This window comes from Arvicanthis niloticus, chromosome 22, assembly GCF_011762505.2.
Source record: "Arvicanthis niloticus isolate mArvNil1 chromosome 22, mArvNil1.pat.X, whole genome shotgun sequence".
In the NCBI taxonomy this organism is placed as follows: domain Eukaryota; kingdom Metazoa; phylum Chordata; class Mammalia; order Rodentia; family Muridae; genus Arvicanthis; species Arvicanthis niloticus.
Genome location: NC_133429.1, coordinates 13,607,399 through 13,628,449, shown reverse-complemented (window position 1 = coordinate 13,628,449; position 21,051 = coordinate 13,607,399). Strand labels below are relative to the sequence as shown.

The 21,051-nt window shown below is 40.2% G+C and overlaps 1 protein-coding gene across 6 annotated transcripts in view; it reads right to left on the bottom strand.

The window, feature by feature from the left end:
- Positions 1-2,881: 2,881 nt before the first annotated feature.
- Bltp3b (bridge-like lipid transfer protein family member 3B) overlaps positions 2,882-21,051 on the bottom strand; it is a 66,918-nt gene continuing 48,748 nt past the window's right edge. For 4 of the 6 annotated variants that reach the window (XM_076919953.1, XM_076919956.1, XM_076919951.1 and 1 more), the window contains 9 exons: positions 16,928-17,121; positions 13,419-14,920; positions 12,822-12,997; positions 10,815-10,957; positions 9,688-9,838; positions 7,899-8,152; positions 7,490-7,598; positions 4,286-4,479; positions 2,882-3,123 (listed from right to left, as the gene is read on the bottom strand). In XM_076919953.1, coding sequence (XP_076776068.1) covers positions 3,004-3,123; positions 4,286-4,479; positions 7,490-7,598; positions 7,899-8,152; positions 9,688-9,838; positions 10,815-10,957; positions 12,822-12,997; positions 13,419-14,920; positions 16,928-17,121 — 2,843 coding nt within the window. In that variant the 3' untranslated portion in view covers positions 2,882-3,003. The remainder of the gene's footprint in view (positions 3,124-4,285; positions 4,480-7,489; positions 7,599-7,898; positions 8,153-9,687; positions 9,839-10,814; positions 10,958-12,821; positions 12,998-13,418; positions 14,921-16,927; positions 17,122-21,051) is intronic. The other 2 variants (XM_076919954.1, XM_076919952.1) reach the window with 1 other exon arrangement.

Sequence of the window (21,051 nt, the reverse complement as noted above, 5' to 3'; positions counted from 1 at the left end):
GAAATATATATCATAACTATACCCATCATATGCTTTATACTTGTAAGCTAGTGAGAGAATAGATTTTATGTACTCTTACCACACAAACAATGTACATGATAAAATGTGTATGTTAAATACCTTGATTTAACTATTCCATAATGGATGTATGTATATGTGTGTATGTGTGTGTATATATATATGTATATATATATACATATATATATATGTATATATATACACACACACACACATATATATATATACATATATATATGTACATATATATCAATCACTTGGTATGCATGATTTTTAACTTATCAATTAAAAATTTTTAAAAGTTCTCCAAGCAAAAACAAAAAGCAAAATATAATTACCACTTTCCATTTCTGACCATTCATATATACCTACTAGAGATTTAACTAAAATAAAATTCAAGATATGACAATTTTATTTCCAATTAATAATAATATTAAAAATCCTGCTGTGTTTACTGTAGGTTTATTACTTTTTTCTTATTCTACTAAATCATATGAGATTAATTTAATGAAACAAAAACTGTCCTAGTATCTTCACACACACACACACACACACACACACAGACACACACACACACACACACACACACACCGCGCATACAGGAGAGCTGACTCAGTGGGGAAAAGTGTGTACTGCTCTTCCAGAGGACTGGGATTCAGTTCCCAGCACCCTTGTCAGGAAGCTCACAATTTCCTGCTAACTCCAGCCTCGGGGTTCCCCAAACCCTCTTCTGGCTTCCACAGGCACCACACTCACATGCACAAACCCATACACACATGCACACAATCAAAAGTAAAAATGGAATCTTTAAAAAGATACAGTCCTCTTTAAAGAAATACAGGTAAGACAGACTCGTCCCTTCACCACTGCCTTGACAAAGTCGGCAAGCGGATGACTGTGCTGAGATACAGCATAGAGTAAACACTTTAAATCAAAACCACATCATTAATAGTGGCTCTAGTCAACTTATTTTGAGTGTCAAAGGTCTCTTTCCTCTCAAATTTCCAGCATCCCAATCACGCCCACCTTCTGTGCTTGTGGGGTAATACACAGGAATATTTTGGGAGATGTTTCCTCAATTGTAAACCACTATCAAAACAGTACTTTTATGAACAAAAAAGAAAAACCAGTGGGACAAAGTATATGGAACGCTCAGCATATTATCAGCTCTGTTGTTTATACAATTTCATGGGAAGGCCAAATACATCTTAAAGGAATAAAGAAAACATTCAGTGTCTAATAACATTAAACAGTATAACATTGTTCCATAGAAAACTTGTATGTTTATGTAGAACAGGTCAGTCCTGAGAAACGGCGTCAGCTCAGAAGTTTGTGTCCCATCCATCGTCCTCTGTGAGACTGCTCTTGCTGAATCCATACCAGACAGCAAAGGTTAGCAGGCTGTACACTCTGAAGCTCTAATTAGGCCTCCACACGTCATCTAAGGCTACATACAGCTTAGAGGAACAAAGTTTTCACGTGATGGCATAAATACTCTGAGGTAATATAGAGACGATTTAATTTGTTCTTGGCTGTGTGTTGACTCCCAAACAGTGCCTGGTTTTTTCAAATAATGTCAACTGAAAAGGATGATGTGGGGAGGAGGGAGGTAAATACTGCTCACAATAAAATTTCAATCACTTCAACATGTGATGTAATGATGTATGTGATTTCTGCCAAGTCCTCGGATACAGGGATGGCTGTAATTCCGGCCAACATGCAAAGCACCATTGAGTGTCAGAGCAAGGGCCAGGGTTTCTAAGTACCTTAAAGAAAGAGCAGCGCAGCTGTCTCATGGCCTAGCTGGATATAGTTATATTGAGGAAAGTGACGTTTAAAATAGACACCACTTACTTTAATTCTATCAGAAATATATTGTCTTCAAAAACCTGTTTTTTAAAATACTCATGTACTTTATTTCATAATTAAGATTCTCTCATGGTGTTTTCAACCTTACCCATAGAAAATAGATTTCAAAATTTACCAATGACTCCTATAGAAGACTGTGTGTGTATGTGTGTGCACACACATGTATACACACATAGACACATACCACAGAAATCTAATCAAACTGGCTGTACATATTCACATGAGCAAACGTGTGTAATATGATGCTACAGGAATGGTATGAAATTGTTTTATGTGTGTGAAAAACAAATTCTCTGAAAACATTCTCCTTAAAAAGGAAAGATAAAGAATTATTAAAATAGTATTAATTAAAATTTTTATAGTTACAAATACTGCCAAATATAGCAGGATAAACTGCCTTTTTACTTCTAATGATACACGTTTAATGGAATGTACAAGTAATGCTTTTAAGTCACTTGCCCATGTGCCCTTGTGTTTGTGCTTTGATTTCACACGCGTGCCTTACTGAAGCCTCCCCCATCACTTAGGGTGACTTTCCATTCACATTTTCAAGTTGCTTCATAAGCTCAGTAGGGTCAAGGGTTTTCCATTTGTAAACTCAGTAATTCTATAATTTATTAATCTGATTGGAGTTTTTACAATTAAATAATTATAGATTAAGTACATAATTTTAATAACATCTAAAATGTAAGCCTACTTTTCTTTTACATTAGCCCTAAAAGCATCTTTTTTTTTTTTTTTTTTTTTTTTTTTTTTTTGGAAATAACAGTAAATTAATAACAAAGAGAAATAAATTCAGCAGTCTGCATGAGCACACCAGGTCTTCCTTTGTCTTGTAAAAATGCTTATGGTGAGACACTGAAGTTAGGAAGTGACATTTCTCATTAGACGTGTAGCAGTGTCACAGTGTGTGCAGCCTTCACTGGGCCACCCAGCTGACTGTACCGCTTGCAGCTTGCACCCAAGAGTTCCTCAACAGGGTTTGGAACAGCCACCGCTTTATCACACGCTTTATTTTCATATAAAAGAAAACTCCCCACTAACTGGTTACATCCTTATTTTAAACATAACCTTCCTTCTCCAGAGCTATCACCCACGTTCTCATGGCCACGGCAGCTACTCAAGGGCCATCCTCTTCATCTGATGGAGAAGTTGGTCTCTGGCTGAGTGAGCCTCCGCAAGCTCTATTTTAGCTTGAGCCAGCTTCTGCCTAAGACACTCGTTTTCCTCCATGAGCTGAAAAGACATTTGGAAAACAAGAGGTTTTAATCACTTCCTGAAAATGTAACTATTTTATGGTGCATCACTTGGGATGGTAAACCACCCAATGCTGGTGAGGGTCCACTTGCTGAAAATTCCTTCCAGGAGCTACTGGAAAGCACTATGCAAGTAACAGTGTTCCTACATTTTGACCCAGTAATTCAATATACTAATTAACTTCTCAGTTCCAAATTTAACATGATGCTGTGTCACTGATGATGCTGTGTCACTGTGCTACCCTTGGGCCTCTGTGTCTTCAGACGCACTGACCTCCATTTTTCAACTTGCCACCTCCCCACTTGCTCCTCTTTCCCCCCTCCTGGGATCCCTTCAGTTTTCACCTTCTATTAGATCTCACGGTTCCCCGCTTTCTTTTACCTAAGCCTCTCTCTTAGGTGACCTTTCCTAGTCCCAGGAGTCAACTAACTCATAGATAAGAGACAGCCTGGCCCAGAACAACTTTCTCCTCATCTTCAGATTCATATTGTGAATGTTCCAATAGGCATTTTCCTTCAGATGGTCAAAACTTTCTAAGACTTAATTCAGGTATTTTGCCGTCTCAAGCCACTGCATATGAGGAGACAATAAAAACTAAGGCCAGTCTATATTTACAGAGATCAATCACAGTGCTCAGTTTCTATACCCAGTCAGAGTTGTCATCCAGCAAATCCTGGGACAGATCAATGAGTTCCTTCTACCACCCGACCACAGAGGTTACAACTCTGCAGGACATTTTTATGTTTAATTTCAGATAAGCAGAAGCAACTTGAATATTACGAGTAAGTGCCAAACAGAATGTTCAGCAACGTTAATACATCCATATCACATCATTCAGCCATTAAAATAAGCTTGAAGAAAATGTAATGATATGAAAAACACATTATACAATGTTAAGCTTAATGTAGTAGCCACACTTTTTAAAGAAATTTTTAAGAATGAGGACGATTCTGGAAGGACAAAAACACTGAGAGAATGTCAAGAAAACAGAAGGGATTTTTTTTATCTTGCCCCACATTAGTAACTCTAGCATCTACTGCTTACACACAACAGTATGCTTTACTGACACGCACTAAAGGTGTTCTAGCTTAGGGTTTTGGTAATTACCAAGTGCTAGAAGTAAACCTGAGTTTCCCATTACCTGTTCCCTTGTAATGTCAACCAAGCACTCAGGAAAGGGAGCGGACTGTGAAGGCCAAGGAACCTCTGGGCTCGTCTGGGTGGCTTGGGTGACACTGCTTTGTTTCCTCACATCACACGTCCCCCGGGGCCGCACCTCTGAATCGCTGCTGGCACTGTCTTTGAAATCAGTCCCAGTGTTAAACAAGTGAGAATCTGAACAAACAAACAACATGCTCAGATAACAGTTCCAAGTCATCTGACAAATCTTTAGAGTTCTATCATGAGGAACTAATTTTAAAATAAGAACGTAACTGTTAATGTGAGGACAGTAGTTTGTGATGGAGAAATGGGGAATAAACACAGTAAAACCAGAAGCTCACTCTTTCAAAAGATCCCAAATAACAACAGCATGCCAAGAAATTAAAACATAAGACCAACATGTGTGCGAACAGAGACATAACCATCCTGTACAAAATATTGGTAAAGTGAATATACCAACATATAAAAATATAAACTGACCCTAAGCAAGTACTATAGAATGCAGGATGTCTTACATAAAAAAACAAACAAACAAACAAACAAAACAAAGTGAAATAACTGTACATATCTGCAGAGTACCAGGAGCTCTGGACTACCTCAAAGCCTATAAAAAAGGCATGTGAGGACTGGGCATGGAGGCACAAGACCTTAATCCGGCACTCAGGAGGCAGAGAAAGGCGGGTATCTTGAGAGTTCTAGGACAGCCAGGGCCATGTAGAGAGACTGCCTTGAAAAACCAAAATAGTAAAAAGAAAAGAAGGCACCTGAAAAATCCTAAACCTTAACATAATAAAAGTATAGAGAAATTAGGAACAGAAAGGAAACTTTCTCAGGGTGATAAAGAGTATAGGTAGACACCCCACACTTGTGTATTTAAAGGTATTTTTTCCTTTGCCAAAATCAGAAACAGGACAAGGATGTCTGTTTTCACAGCCTCAGTCCTACCCTAGAGGGTCTTAGCCATCACAGCTGGGCAGGGAAAGGAAATCAGGAGACTTCAACAGAAAGGAAGGAGCAAGACACTTATAAATGATATGATCTTGTACATAAAAATATAGAAGGAGTTGGAAAAAAATAATTAGGGCTGCAGGGGAGTCTCAGGATTTAAGAGCACTGTCAGTCTTCCGAAATTCCCAGAATCCACACAGTGGCTCACAAGTGCCTATGGGATCTGATGCCCTCTTCTGGTGTGCAGATGCCCATGCACACAAAACACTGCTTTACATAAATAAATAAATCTAAATAAACAAATAAACAATCAGAACTAGTAACTGTTCAGCAAAGTTGTAGAATTAAAGAAAAACAGTAGCATAAAAAATAAATGATATTTATGTACCTACCACCCTATGGAAAGTCTTAAAATGAAATTTAGAAAACAATTCCATTAAAATGTCTTCAAAATGGGCACAGGCCCTGTGTTCATCCCCCAGAACTACCAAAAAATCATTTTAGAGAAAAGAATACTTCAATTTAGAAAAATCATAACATATCTTTTGAGCCAGGTGCAACTGTGAATGTCTGTAACCCAGCCCTAGAGAGGCAGATGGAAGATTCTTAAATCCCAGGCTAGCCTGGGTTACAAAAGAAAACAAGTAAACCAGACTTCATTAAAATCTATTGTGGCTGTGCTTCAAACCTATTTAAGTTTAAGATTCATTGTACTCTTATTTTATACATGAGTGGCTTGCCTGCATGTGCGTCTGTGTGTGTGTGTGTGTGTGTGTGTGTACAGTGCCTGTGGAAGCCAGAAGAGGACAGTAAGCCCCCTAGACCGGAAGTGGGATTCCCTTAGGGCCCACCCTCTCTCTGGTCTCAGGCTCTTGGCCTCAGTAACAGTATCAGCCTATCTCATACAACGGGCTTTAAATCCAATTAGAAATTGACTGGTTACTGCCACACCATTAATGCTATTCCTGGAACAATGGGCATATCTTGCATGGATGTCATTACTGTAGTTCACAGGGTTGGCAGCTGAGTTAGATAGATGTGTGTTCAGCACTTGGGTCGTGTGTCCAGCACTATGGATGCCAGCTAGGAGGGGTGAAGCTTTCAGTGGAGTGTCAGTTCAAATTCTCCACTGTCTATGCCACACATATGCAGTGTCTTCAGATCTAACCTACAACATGCAGACAGTAACCAAATTGGTTTCACTACATTGGTATTGTGCTGTATTGCTTAGGTGGACTGTAGAACCCCACTGGTCAAGAACTCACGATGGAACCCATTCTGGGAGTTTTATTTGGTTAATACATTATGCCTAGCTGGGGTACTGTCTCTCTCATTCTATGGTGACTATATGGAAATTCTTTTCTATGTGTAAATATTTTAGAAGCCTTCTACATTAGGTCACCTTGCTTTCCAGAGGCCTTCAGTGTTAGTTATCTCTGTCTCGTATCCTTCCTCCAGCCTGCCCTCCCATCCATTTCAGGTCTCCTTTATCCTTTTATAGCCAGAGGAAGAACTGGCCACTGACCAGCTACCTAACCTCTGTGTGACTCTCAATCACACAGTTGCATCCAGAGCATAGAAGCTAACACCTACATATGGAAGATGCACACAGGCGTTGTCTCCCTGGGCCTCCGTTACCTCACACAGGGTGTTTGTTTCTATCTCCATACATTTCCCTACATATTTCATAATTTTATTTTTCTTAACAGTTGAACAGTTGTGTACTCCAAGTGTTCCTGGGGGGGGGGAGGGGGAAGAGCAGAGAAGAACAGAGAACTCCTGCCTTGCAGGCCAGGCAGCCTGAAGTATACATGATAAGGGACAAAGAGACTCTGCCTCAAACAAGGTGGAAGGTGAGATTGAACTGATACCCAAAGTTTCCCTCTGATATCCATGTGTTCACTGCGGCATAAAGTACACACACACACACACACAGACTCTCACACACACATGCACATGCACACGCACTCACACAGAGAGACAGTAGGGGCAGAAACATAAAACCACAAACGCCTTTCCTATTTTCATTCCACACACATGTGCAGCACAGGTATGAAGCTAACTACTGATGAATTACTGCAGGGTTACACACAGATCCTGTAGACTGATGTGGTGAAAGCATTCCTCAATCGTCACTACTGAAAAGCTGCGTACAGTAACAGGAAGTGACAAAACCCAACACGTGAGTGTGCCATGCCGACATGCTGGGCGCTCACTGGCATCGTTTTCAGGGTACCTCTGATGTGGAAAGAACCATCATCATTCCTCTCCACCACGAGATGATCGATATGCACAGTCACGGGACTTGGCTGGAGGGACACTGTGCTACCTCGGGGACTGTCATCCTACAGGTAAGGAGAGAATATTGGCATGTTCTTATAAAAATAATGAAAATATTCAAATAGTCAACTTGAATAAACATGCTATAGATTTATATAAATGCCTCTAGTTACTATGTCCAAAAAATTGCCTGCACTATTTTTCCTTTCTAAAAAGAATCTCTGTAGCATTCTCTGTTAATATTAGTCACTTGATTTCATAAACTCTGACAGAGGACGTAGCTTAGAGACACCATGATTTTAGACACAAATCAAAGTCCAGAAAAGGTAATGTGAACATTTATGAAAACTTAACTGTTAACTTACTTTCAAGTTTATCTGTGTGTTAGAAACTTGGATCTTCATTGGCATTACTGTCGCTACAGTTTCATCCTCCAGAAAGTGTTGAATATTCAAAAGGGAAGACGTGAGAAACTCAGTGGTAAAGTTCTCTATGTGGCATTGGAGAAATCCATTTTTTTCTGCAAGCAAAGAGTGTACAACAGCACCTGGCCCACTTTCAAACCTCAGAGAAATCTCAGGAGAGGATTTAGGATGAATTATAGCTTTTGGGTCAGAACCTGAAAAACAAACATGAAAAATCATAACTTTGTAACTAACACTACCAAAAAAAGGACATTATATGCCATTAAGATTATAGTAAAAAATATCAGACACTGCATATTAAAGAAATCTACAAAACAGCTTTAATATTTACTCCTAATTTAAATGACTCTACATTATAAATAAAATATATCATAAATACCATCATTTCACTTTTTCTCTGCAATTTTCAAATATACTACTGACAATTTTTCTGTATTTTTTTCTTTTTCATAATAGGGAGAAATTCATGATGAACTCTGATAGGATACACACTTCAGATTCAAGACCCACGTGAGTACCAGCTATGTCTCTGTAAGGAGACAGGTAACTGTGTGAAGTGAGTCTTACGTAGGCTTTGCACTTTCCTCATTAAATTAGAGTCTTCAACAATGTGAAAGGCTATAGAAGACATGTCATTGAAACATTCCCAAAGAACACTTAAAACTGAAATTATAGTAAAGACTATGTAATTCGTATATAATTACATTTATTTATGACCTTGTTCCAAGAAAGGATTTGAGTTGGTTTATGGAGATAAACACCAACATATAAAAATAAATTTTTTAACTTCAACAGAAGTCTTATATAAAAAGGTACAAGTAAAGGAAAGACTGATATCAATTATCTAGGAATAGAAACTAGTGGAATATTTTACTTATTTATTTTATTCCAACCAACGTCACAGTAAACAGCAAGGAGACCCCACAAGGAGAACCCACATAAGGGATGGGAAGGTAAGGACAATCTCCAGCAATTTCTTTTTTCAACCAGTCAAGACAAAGTATTTTGGTTACAAAGACTAAAGACAGCCTGGAGTCTCTTTTTAAATTTTCACTTATTCTTCTCTCATAGAATACATCCTGACTGCAGCTTCCCATCCCTCTCCTCCTCCCATCCCTCTCTACTTCCCCTCTCCTCAGATCCACTGCTCCTCCACTCCCCTTCAGAAAAGAGCAGGCCTTCCCAAGGCTATCAACCAAACATGGCATAATAAGATACAGTAAGACTAGACATAAACCCTCACATCAAGGCTGGGTGAAACATCCCATTAGGAAGAAAAGGGTCTGGAGCAGGCAAGAGTCAAAGACACCCCAACTCCCACTGTTAGGATTCCCACAAAAACCCCAAGCTAAACAACCACAGCAAGTATGCAGCAGGCCTAGCACAGACCCATGCAGGCTGGGATGGCCACGCCAGTCTGTGTGAGCACCTGTGAGCCTTGCTTGGTTATGTTTCCTTTCACCTCCCAGGATAAGAGGTGACAGCATGCTTTCTGACACTATGCCAAAGTGGATTATTTTCTAAACATTATGTATCGTATAAAATTCTATGCGTATAGCAAAAAAAAAAAAAAAAAAAAAAAAAAAAAATCACTGACATTTTATCCAATATGGTTTCCCTTGAGCTGAATCATAATGACAAGACTATTAGTGAGCCATGTATAGAGCACAAGATAAATTCAAACATATTTAAGCATTCTGTGTGAAACATGGTTTAAGAAAAACCTTACCAATTGGCCGGTTACCAAGGTAATGCCGCAAACTGACATTGCCTAACTGACTTGGCGTCACCTGGTTCACCTGAAGACAGACTTCTGTATCTTCCCCTCGGATGTCAATTTCCCCATTAACACCAGTGATTTTAAACACCACAACTGACATCTGTCAATGGTTGTATAAATACAGTTAGTACCTCATGTAATTCCAAAAAAAAAATAATAATAATAAAATAAAATTAAAGAAATTATAAGCAAATATTAACCTCGATAAATACAGTTCTCACTTATCAGTCAGGCTACCCTTGGGGCCCACAGAGCCTGGCTATTGCACTCGATAGCTTGAGTGTCTCGAGTTCAAAATTAAAAATGGACTACTCTCCACGGGACAGGGCAATGCCACGAGTATAGCACCAAGCAGTTTCACAAGACCCTCAGAGCTTGTCTAATGTTACCTAGAGGCTGTGTGAAAGGAATCTATGAAACATAATCGACTTTGGGTTTAGAATCGGGTCCAAGGTCCAAGATATCACATATGAAAAAGTTCCAAATCCACAAAATTCTTAAGTCCAAAAATACTTCTGGAACCAAGAATTTTGGACAAAGAATGTTCAGTCTTTATAGACGATCTCCAGGGGCTTTTGTTTTTAATCAGTAAAGAGAAAGTATTTGGTTACAAAGACTAATAATATGACATGTCCATATGAATGGATGTTCACTAAAAGTAGGGTATGTCTATATTTTTTTCAGAAAATTTCCCTTGTGTCTTCAAGGTTTAAAAGAAACTAGCATCCTATTTCCTTTGTAGAAAGACCCTTACTGTAAGGGCTGGCTGCCATCTGAGCTGTTATACTTAAGTTTACACGAGAGAAACTAAAATATCGGTCAAAATATGAATGGGAGAGAAGACAATAAAAAATGAACAGACTACTCCCCTCCCTTCTTCAATACAAACAAACAGATTTAAAAAGTAAAGCATAGGAACAGCCAGATAGCTAAGAGAAAGAACTGTCCAGAGCAGAAGCAGCGAGTAGATCATCCTGCATCTGAGTGGCCATCTTATAAATGAAGTTCCTCAAACACGCATGCACCAAGCACGAAGGACAGGTGGCATTTCTTCCCACAAAGCTCTGGACTGTTACCAGATCATCTCGGTTCTCCTGTGTGCCCTCTGAGTTGGTGCTGATGGCATCTGGAGAGGCTTCCCCACAATTCTGTATATTTGCACTGGTGTTCACACTCTCTGCTGGGCTATGGCAGCTTGTATTTGAGTTCCTTTTCATTGCTGAAATAAAATACAAAGGTAAATTAACAAGCTAAGATCTGTTTATACATGTTCCAGCAATGTTTACATTTATCGAAAAATGGACTAGACCCTTTAATGCTTTCAAGCAAAGCCTTGTTTAAATACCTTTAAGCAAACAGGGTCAAATTACAGCCCCTTAGCAAATGAGAAATGATTTCCTATAGTAAAATGCCAGAGATAACTGTGCTGACTAGATTTATGTCAACAAGACACAAACTACAGTTATCTGAGAGGAAAAACCTCAACTGAGCAAATGCCTCTATCAGATCCGGTTGGGACCAGCCCATAGAGCATGTTCTTAATTAGCAATTGATAGAGGAGGGCCCAGGGCATTGTGGGTCATGCCATTCCTGGGCTGATGGTCCTGGGTTCTGTACAAAAGCAGGCTGAGCAAGCCATGAGAAGCAAGCCAGTAAGCAGCACCACTCCATGGCCTCTGCCTCAGCTCCTGCCTCCAGGTTCCTGCCCTGTTTGAGTTCCTGCCCTGACTTCCTCCAGTGATGACTTACATCTGGAAGTGTGAGCCGAATAAACTGTTAAGTCACCAACCTGCTTTTGGTTATGATGTTTTGTTACAGCAACAGAAACCCTAACTAAGTCAGATACTAACGCCCTAAATGAAGTAAACCAACAATGACAGGGATAATCAGAATGAGTTGACAAGCAAACCTCCTCCTGCTGGGTGACACCACTGTAATGGGGAAGTCTGTCAGCCTCACATCTCCCCCTCCACACACCGCACAGATCCAGCCTGATCCCTCCTCTGTCTTCTCCCTATCCTACAGCAACCCCCAATGACCTCTTACACGGATTGGATACCCTGTGACTGGTCTCCATTATTTTCTAGCTCCCTCAAGCTATTTATGAGAAAAGGAATAAGATGATTAACTTTTGTGTCCGTCACAGATTAATACTGTAAAATGCCATAAAAGAACTAAAACTCTGATGAAGTCCAAGACGCAAAAACTATATGCCCCATTCAGCACTGTTTACTACCGGGTAACCAACTGGCTTTTATCCCACCCTTGGCAGCGTGGAAGGTTCAGTAAGTTATCCACCGGATGTGACGACAGAGCAGGTGTATGTGGTGGTAACTGTGGTGTAGGATGTTAACACAACATTTCAGAGTCTTTCTCACAGTCCAGGGATAAGATGTCTGTGATGATTTTTGCTAAACTGTACAGAAGTAAAACAGCTCTCCAGGCACAGATGTAACACAGGGAAACAGAAAAACACTCATCACAGTAAAGTGAGACCTGAGAACAGCAAGGTGGCTCAAAGGGTAAAGGCCACTATGGCTGACAACTTGAGTTTGACTCCTGGAACCCACACAGTGGAGGGAGAGAAACAGCTCCTGCAGGTTGCCCTCTGACCTCTACACTCAGGCATGGAATATGTATGCTACCTTGCCCCACACATTACAACGCACAGATGAATGCAATTTCTTGATAAAGAACTAAAGGAAGGAAAAACAACAGGTAGGAAAACTAAACTGAGGTCAAATAATAATGAACATTTTCACAACAGATTAAGAATTCTAAATCTCACAGTTTTAAAGCAACGAGAAGTTCCTGAGATTAAACTGGAAAATAACATGATCAAATTTTTACTCAGGGGGAGTAATCTCGTTCAAGGGATGAAAAAACAGGCAAATGAACAGAAGCATGAGGAGACTCATTAGTAAAGGAACAGCCACTAGGAAGTCACAGCTAGCAGGACAGGGCTGGACGTACAGAACTGAGTCATGTTGCCTGTCTGTTCGATGTCATTAATAACCGTGGGTATAACTTTAAGGATTTGCGTAGTATTTCTTGTAAGAGCACTTGCACATGCGCTGACTTACCCTTCCCCGGCAGCAGCACGTGGCTGTCGCTTCCGTCACTCTCCAGCTGTTCTTCCAACCCCACGCTGTCCAGGGAAAGGGTATCCAGGGAGATCTGTGAGGCGCTCCTCTTCATGTTCTTGTAGGAAACAGAGAGTGGAGCTGGGGTGGGTGGGCAACGTTCCTTAGATTTAACACTGTTAGCAAACAAAATTAATGGAAAATTACCCCAGATATAGAAAAGGGCTTCACCTTCCACTCTTAGTAGTGGTGGGGAGAGGGAATGCCCTTGGAATCCCAGCACTGGGGAGGCAGAGGCAAAAGGAGCACTGGAGTCCTAGCCCAGCCATACCACAGCAAGCCACAGGCCGGGTAAGGAAGATAGCCTGTAGTAAAGGCAGCAGATCATATAGCACCCCGAGCCACTAAGTGCTAAAAAGTATACCAACACATACAAGCTCAAGGGCTTTCTCAGATTCTAAAAATAGACTCTTTTAATCCTAACAATGCCACATTTTGTCCTGAGGTTTTCTGCTCCCAAACAAAACTAACAAATAAACAAACCAAAGAAATAACAAAACTAAAACCACTTCTATTCCAACTGCATCGCATCGTTACCTTAAAGACGGCTGGGGTTTAAGTGCTCTGGCTGTGCGGGCCTCTTCTTTACTACTCTCCAGGCTCTCAGAGAGTGAAGCTGCTTCAGAAAGGAAATCTTCAGCTTTGAAGATGGTGTGTATGGCTTCATTTCCCTTACCAGTTACAGTATTTGAAGGTGTGTTTTGGTTGCCGTCGTTATCCAGGGAAACCATAGTTGAGTCACCTCTGTAGTTTAAAACAGTATCTGAGTCTGAGCAAGCCACATCCTTTGTGTGACTCACTTCTGAGGTCATTTCTCCCGAGCCACTCTTGTAAGCAAGCCCACTACTTTCATCTTCACTTATTTTCCCTAAATGTTTATCTGATAAATAGTCTAGAAAAGAAGTACCTTTTTGCAGGTTTGTGTCACTGGCTGATTTAAAAAGCAAAGGATCCTTTAAAGGGGCATGGCTAAGGTCAACACTCATTGACCTGTTGTCTGACATATGATTGAGAGTAGCATTTCTAATTCGATGTATACCACTACCACCTTGCTTTCTCTTTGAAGATAAAAACCCCCCATTTTCTGCCGGCAGGAAGTCAGGGAGCAGCGGGCTCCCGCTTTCAGAAGCAGGCGAGCGCAGAGTGCTCGTGTGATTCACTGGATGAAGCAGCAGGGCAAGCTCTGCGCTCCGAAGTAAAACTCCAATGCAAACCGAAGTCTGGGTAGCAGGGCTGCCAGTCACGGCTTCCACATCCTTCCGTAAGGTATCCGAAAGCAGAACGAGAGACTCGTGTATGAAAAGCAGCAGTAGATATTGGTAGTGATTGATCTGCATACTGACATGTTTATGAACTCGGACCAGGACATGAACATCCGCATCTGAAGATGAAGAGGAAAACCTTAAAAAGGCATCTGATGAAAGTCTCTGACCACCATTTGTCAAAGGCTCAGACTCTGTACTATAATACTCCTTCAAGAGTTTCTTCCTCTTCATTCGGCCAGCCAGATCACTGGATTCACTTTGTGAGGTATTAAGGGTCACTTGATCACAAGTCTGAAACTCTTTCTGTAACTCTGCGTATCTTGTTGGCTGGCAAATCCAGATAGACAGAGGGAACGCGTCTATAAAGCTTATTGGCCGCCCCTTCCCGCTTTTCATCCCTTCATAGTCTATCCAAAACTGTGAGAAGTACACCGCCCACACATCGGTGGCAGCAGACATTTTAAGAGTGTTTTTATTCAATTTAGGGATAATATTCCCTTTATAAACCTCATGCATTTTGGTATCTTGTTCATGGGCATGTCTCTGGAAGATCGGATGTAGAAGATTAAAACTGTCACAGGATTTGGGGAATCTAGTATAAGTTTTGCTAAAAAAGTCACAATCTTTAAAGTCTTGAAACAAAGCTTCTAGATCAGAATGCCGGCAGTTTGGACAGTGCCTTGTGTTGGTGGCTATCATTTCAGAGCTCTGAATAGACACTGTGTGAGGCTGATCTTGATGACAGCCTGGCTTCACTTCAGAAGGAATGACGAACTGCAAGGGAAAACAATTTAGTTCAATTTACAAATCCCTATATCCTGAAAAATACAAAAGACTTGGTATTATTTTTATTAATTCTTTACAGATATAAATCACAACTTTTCCTTCCTTTGAGTCTTCTAATAAATTCAGTAAAAGATGGCTTATGAACTAACTACTGAAGAAGACACACATCATGTGAGATATCACATGTATTAACAATATTCATGATTATGTATTTAGTTATGCAATAATCAGAAAATAAAAATACAGGTGTGGGGGCTGGAGAGATAGCTAAGAGCACTGACTGCTCTTCCAGAGGCCCTGAGTTCAATTTCCAGCAACCACATGGTGGCTCACAACCGTCTGTAATGGGATACAATGCCCTCGTCTGGTGTGTCTGAAGACAGAAACAGTGTACTCACATATAAACAATAAATAAATAATTCTTAAAAAATACAGGTATGTAGGTATAAAAGATGTAGCTCACTGATAAAAATGCATGCTACAATATACAAGGCCTTAGATTTGACATCCAGCATCACAGTACATAAATGAATAAATAGATAATAAATAGATGCATTTCTCAAAACTTACTGTGTGAATACACAGAAGGAAAGCACTAAGTGTGAAAAGGCGATATTTGCTATTTTTGTTAAGCTATTTTTAAGTCCACGTATTCTAGGAGATGTCTGAAAGAATGACAACAACTGCACAGACAGATGTCACCCACCTCGGGGTTCTAGGCTGCGTGTGAGCACACAGCTATAATCGTAGCACTCTGGAGAAACAGGCAGGGGGCTGCTGAGCAGGGAGACTAAGATGATAGGTCAGACGGACTGACATACTTCTCAAGGGTGAACTGAATCTAGTCTGAGTGTTCCTAGCAAAGAGTTCCAAGTGCTTTCTGGGTACTGCTCATGCCCAGAAAATATAATGATCATTGTTGAGCTCTGTCTCAATACTGCTATAGATCATCTCCCTTATGCTAAGTTCAGAAGATTTTTCCTTATGCTGGGAAATGTAGAATAGTATCTGCACAATGTTTTTAAAAGAGGCTACAGCACATAATCTATCAACAATGGATCTTGCAACAGATTTTCAGTTATGTCCACCACATCGTATTCTATTTACTAAAATGCTGTCCCTTAATCTTTTCCCTTTAAAAACTTAAGATGATACACAGATCAGATCAGTGACTACTTACTTAAAATACAAGGCAACTTTTTTTGCTAACTTTGGATACTAATAATGGAATAATCTGAACAAATGCAACTCATACAATGTAAAAACTTTGTTGTATGCTTAATGTTTTCTAGAAGAAAAACTTGTATAAACCCTAGAGCAGGAGCAAAAAGGACTAAAGATTTTTTAAAACCGTTTTTGTGACAGTTATTTATTTGTTTGTTTGCTGTTACAGGAAGCATGAGGAAGTCAGAGGACAATGTATAGGAGTCAGTTTTCCGTCCATAATGTGGGAGCTGGAGACTGAACTCAGATAACCAGGCTTGACTACAAGCCCCCTTTACCCACTGTGCCATCTCACTAAAGATTTACATTTTATTGCTATGGCTTACTTTCAAATGAACAGAAGTTAGAAAAAAATTAAAATCATAAATACACAAAGGTGGGAGAAGCAATCTCTTAGATTTCCTATAGCTGAGACTCAAAATTCAATCTTAAATTTTACCATAAAATTAAGATTATAATTAAGCTTATTCACATCTGAACAGCATGTTATATCTTAGAATTATAACAATTAGTCAGTTTTATTTCTACAAAAATGGCTTTGGTCTCAGCTGGGTGTGGTGGCACATGCCTTTAAACCCAGCTCTCAGGAGGCAGAGGCAAAGGCAAGTGGATGGAGCTCTGTGAGCACCAGGGCAGTCTGGTGTTTCTCTCTCTCTCTCTCTCTCTCTCTCTCTCTCTCTCTCTCTCTCTCTCTCTCTCTCACACACACACACACACACACACACAGGAATACAGAAGCGCTGTCCCCATGGCCACTTGTTTATACAATACCTTTAGCATTAAGCCATCAACTCGAATATCAACATGCTCGTCAGATTTCGAACTGTCATTCAACTTGTACACAGCCATGAACTGATTAAGACTCTGTTTTAAATCCAGTAGAAACTGGTTTAACCACAGAATGCTTCTTTCATCTACGGTAAACTGTAGAGCATTCAGCTGGCTATATAAGTTAGGAGACGGAACTGTGGAGAAAAAAAGTGTTGAGCTCCATTAATGAACAGACAGTTATGCTTCCATAGGAAAGATATTCTTAACAAGTTGCATTCTTTCTTAATATCATACAAGAAGCTAGATATGTGACTAACAGCAAATATAAACATACAACATTTTTCTAGGCTTCACTAACTGAAAAAATATAGTTTAATGTAAATTAAATGCATAAACAGTTAGTACTGTTAGATTCACAGCAAAGCAAAGTAATAAAACATCACCTTCTTAACATACGATGTCAAAATCACAGCCTGCATGGCCTGCCTATAAAGCCTATCTATCTGCATCACACTCTGCATCCTCTAAAGCGGTGTGCTGGGCAGAAGCCCAAGAGGAGCGAGCATGCACAGCCCACTCTCCCCTTTAACAAAGGCCTACAACAGAGCTTCAAGTACAGCAGCAACTGAAATGTCTTGGATAATCTGTTACTATACACTCTGGTTCTTCCCACTAATCTAATACTGACAATTACAGGTTGTATCTCTTCTGAAAGCACAAGTATATTAATCATAAAAACTATAGGGTTCAGAACCGCTTGATGAGGTCTTTATTATACAAGACTAAGAATCCTGAGAAAGGACCCCAATTTTCCAGTAATGCTTGATACACCAAGTGAAGCTTCCCACGGTTTCTGATAACTATGAAAATTCTTTCAATGTACTGGTACTGCTTCCTACAGAACCAACTCTTGGTTTTAATTGAATACATATAGGCTCGGTTTTTTTCTTAAGCCCCTTTCTTTCTAGAGATCAGGTCTTCACCATGCCTCTCCACCATGATGGTTCTTCACCCCCAAAGCCTAAGGCCGATGCAGCAGGCTGAGGATGGGCTGAAAGTTGTGCTACTGCCCTAAGTCACCCATGTCAGGAGCTAAAGGCCCTATGGTTGGGAGAGCCTGAAAGATGGAAGGAGTAGACAGTGAGAAGGTTCTCAGGGGCCTTGAGGACAATAAAGACATGACACAGGTGGACAGGCATGGTTACTTGTCAAGGATAAACCATAAGAACAGAACACACGGCCTGAAAGTGGAATGTGGGCCTAGCGAGCAAGCTCTCCTTCTTCAGTCTGATCAAAATTCAGTAGGAATGGAACAAGCCATTCTGGTGAGATGGTGGATGGCCAGAGCACATCACTGTTAACAAAACGGCAAAACTGATATAGCATTAAGTTTATATGCAGGAACTAAGACATCCCAAAGAAATCCCCAAGCTTCCACAGCCACCAGGACAGGCATACGATTCGTCTTAATGATCTAAACCAGCCTGGTCTATGCATATAAATATCTTGATTATTAGGTAAACACGCCTAGGACATTTGTAAGGACACAGTAACTATACACACGTATGTTTCCAGGTGGTAGGCGGGAAGCCTGTACAGCGCTTCCCTCTCTTGTTAAGGCGCTGTAATCTGAACACTAACCTGAAGTACCTGAAATTGCATTCAGGTTCACAGAATGAAAACATGGCAACGAATGACAAGAGGCAAAAACTCTGAACGTTTCTGAAAAGTACAATCCCTAGAAGGGGGGAGAGACATGGTGTGCCCTCACTATCCTTGAGTGCTACAGTGAAACTTTCTAACGCGGCAGGCACAGACAGTGTTGCCATAGGCTATGTGTGGTAGGTCTTCAAGGGTTGTGGATGCTGACCGCTAGAAGCAGTAGCAATGGCTTGAAGACCATCTTGGAGTCTATATTAAAAGTAAAAAGTTTTACATGAACGGACCACTGTTATGGCACATGCTTTGAATCCCAGCAGTGGGGGCTGAAGCAGGAGGATCTTTGTGAGTTCAAAGACCAGCCTGGTCTACAGTGCGGGCTCCTAAAATAAGATAAAGTAAGTGAGGCAAGAAAATAGGCATATGAGGTGTATGGATATGTGACTATTTGGTGACAGAGCTCTTGAAGAAATGAAGGCAAAGTGAGTCCATATGAGTGGGCCCATGTCCCACATGGCTGATGGATGCACGGTGGTACACACTTTAATCCCAGCATCAGAAGGCAGAAGCAGGAGGCCAGCCTGGTCAATAGAGCAGGCCAGCCAGCCAGGGGTACACAGTAAGACACTGTCTCGATTTGTTTTTTGTTTTTTGTTTTTTTAAAAGGAGTCATGCAACCTAGAAACTAGTCTTAACTCCAAAGAAAAAAATACTTGGAGGATAAAATTAGTTAAGTATAACACGGAGGGATTCCAGCAAGGTCAGACAACAACAAAGGGCCACCATGAACGCCCTGGGAACAGCATGCTGGGAAGGAGGCAGCAATGGAAAGACCATGCCTGGTGTCAGGTGTGCTCTTCCGTTACTTAGAAGACCCTGGGGATATATTTCAACCTATGTTAACCCTATCTTCTTAGTCAGAAGAGTGGAGAGAAACTACTCATAAATGCGCACACAGAAGAATGGTGGAAAGCAAGAAAACAAAGGATCACATGTCATCAATTTGGTGCAAATAAAGAACAGCATGATAAAAATAAATTTTCTAAAGTGATTTCTAAAATGCCTTATTTTATAACAAAAACAAAGCTTATTTCAGGAGTGTTAATGATTCTTGCTGAAACGAAAAGCCTACATTAATATGTCAACACTGGGCTGGGAAAATGAGTCAGCTGCTCCTTCAGAGGACCTGGGTTTGATTCCCAGTCCCCATGTGGCAGCTTACAACCATCTATAACTCCAATTCCAGGGGGCCTGATACCCTCTTCTGACTTCACTGAACACTATATGCAGGTGGTTCACAGACATACATGCAGGCAAAACATTCATATACATAAAATTATTATTACTAAATAAATGAATCAGCATTAAAGAAAACAGAAAAGTCTCACAAGCATGAAGACTTGAGTTCTTAGAACCCGGTAACAAAAGCTAGGTATGCCCGCCTGTAATCCCAGGATAGGAAGATAGACAGAAGCAGGATTCCCTGGGACAGGCCAGCCAGCCTGCCTAACATACTTGGTAAGCTAGAGTCCAGTGAGATATCCTGTCTCAAAAAACAAACTGGGGCAAGCATGGTGGCACATGCCCTTAGTCACAGCATTCAGGAGGCAGAGATAGGTAGATCTCTGAGCTCAAGGCCAGCCTGATCTACATAAAAAGTATCAGGCTAGACAGGTCTACAAAGCAAGAGTACCGGGACAGTCAGGACAACATAGTGAGACCCTGTCTAAAAAGGCCAAAGCAAAACCAAAACAAACAGACAAAAAGAACCAAAGTGGACAGTGCATAAAGAATGATGTCAACCTGAAGTTGGTCTCTGACCTCCACACACACAAATATCTGTGTACCTCCATGCGCACACACACACACGCACACACACAGACACACACACATGCATGCACGAGCACATGTGAAGATTACAATATAAAGACTTTAATTTGAAAAACTCAGATGAAATGAAACAAAAGCACATAATTTTAATATCCAAATAAACAAATATATAATCATTTTAACTTTAGGAAGCTAAAATAGCTTACAAGAGCCAAGAAATATTCTTTATAGCTAAAAAAAATCTTAAATTATTCCTTTTTTAATAAAATGGATTTTTATACATCTGACTTTGCCAATGGAATTTTATAAAAGAAAATGACCATGCCTACATAACATTCATTCATACTTCATTTAACAAATAGCTAATAAGCACAAAAAAGCAAAATAAAAGCACAAATTACAAATATAAAATCAATCACAAGTGCCACAAGATTCCTGCCATCAAAGATGCTACAGTAGAAGACAAAAGGACGTCTGAACAACTATTAACAACGTGTAGAAGTGTAAGGTACAAAGGTGTACATATGAAAGGGGTGTCATTAAACACAGTGATAAGAGACAATTTTCCTGCATAAATTAATAATAGCTAAAATATTCATCAAAAGAATCCGGTAATGAACAAACAATAACAAAGT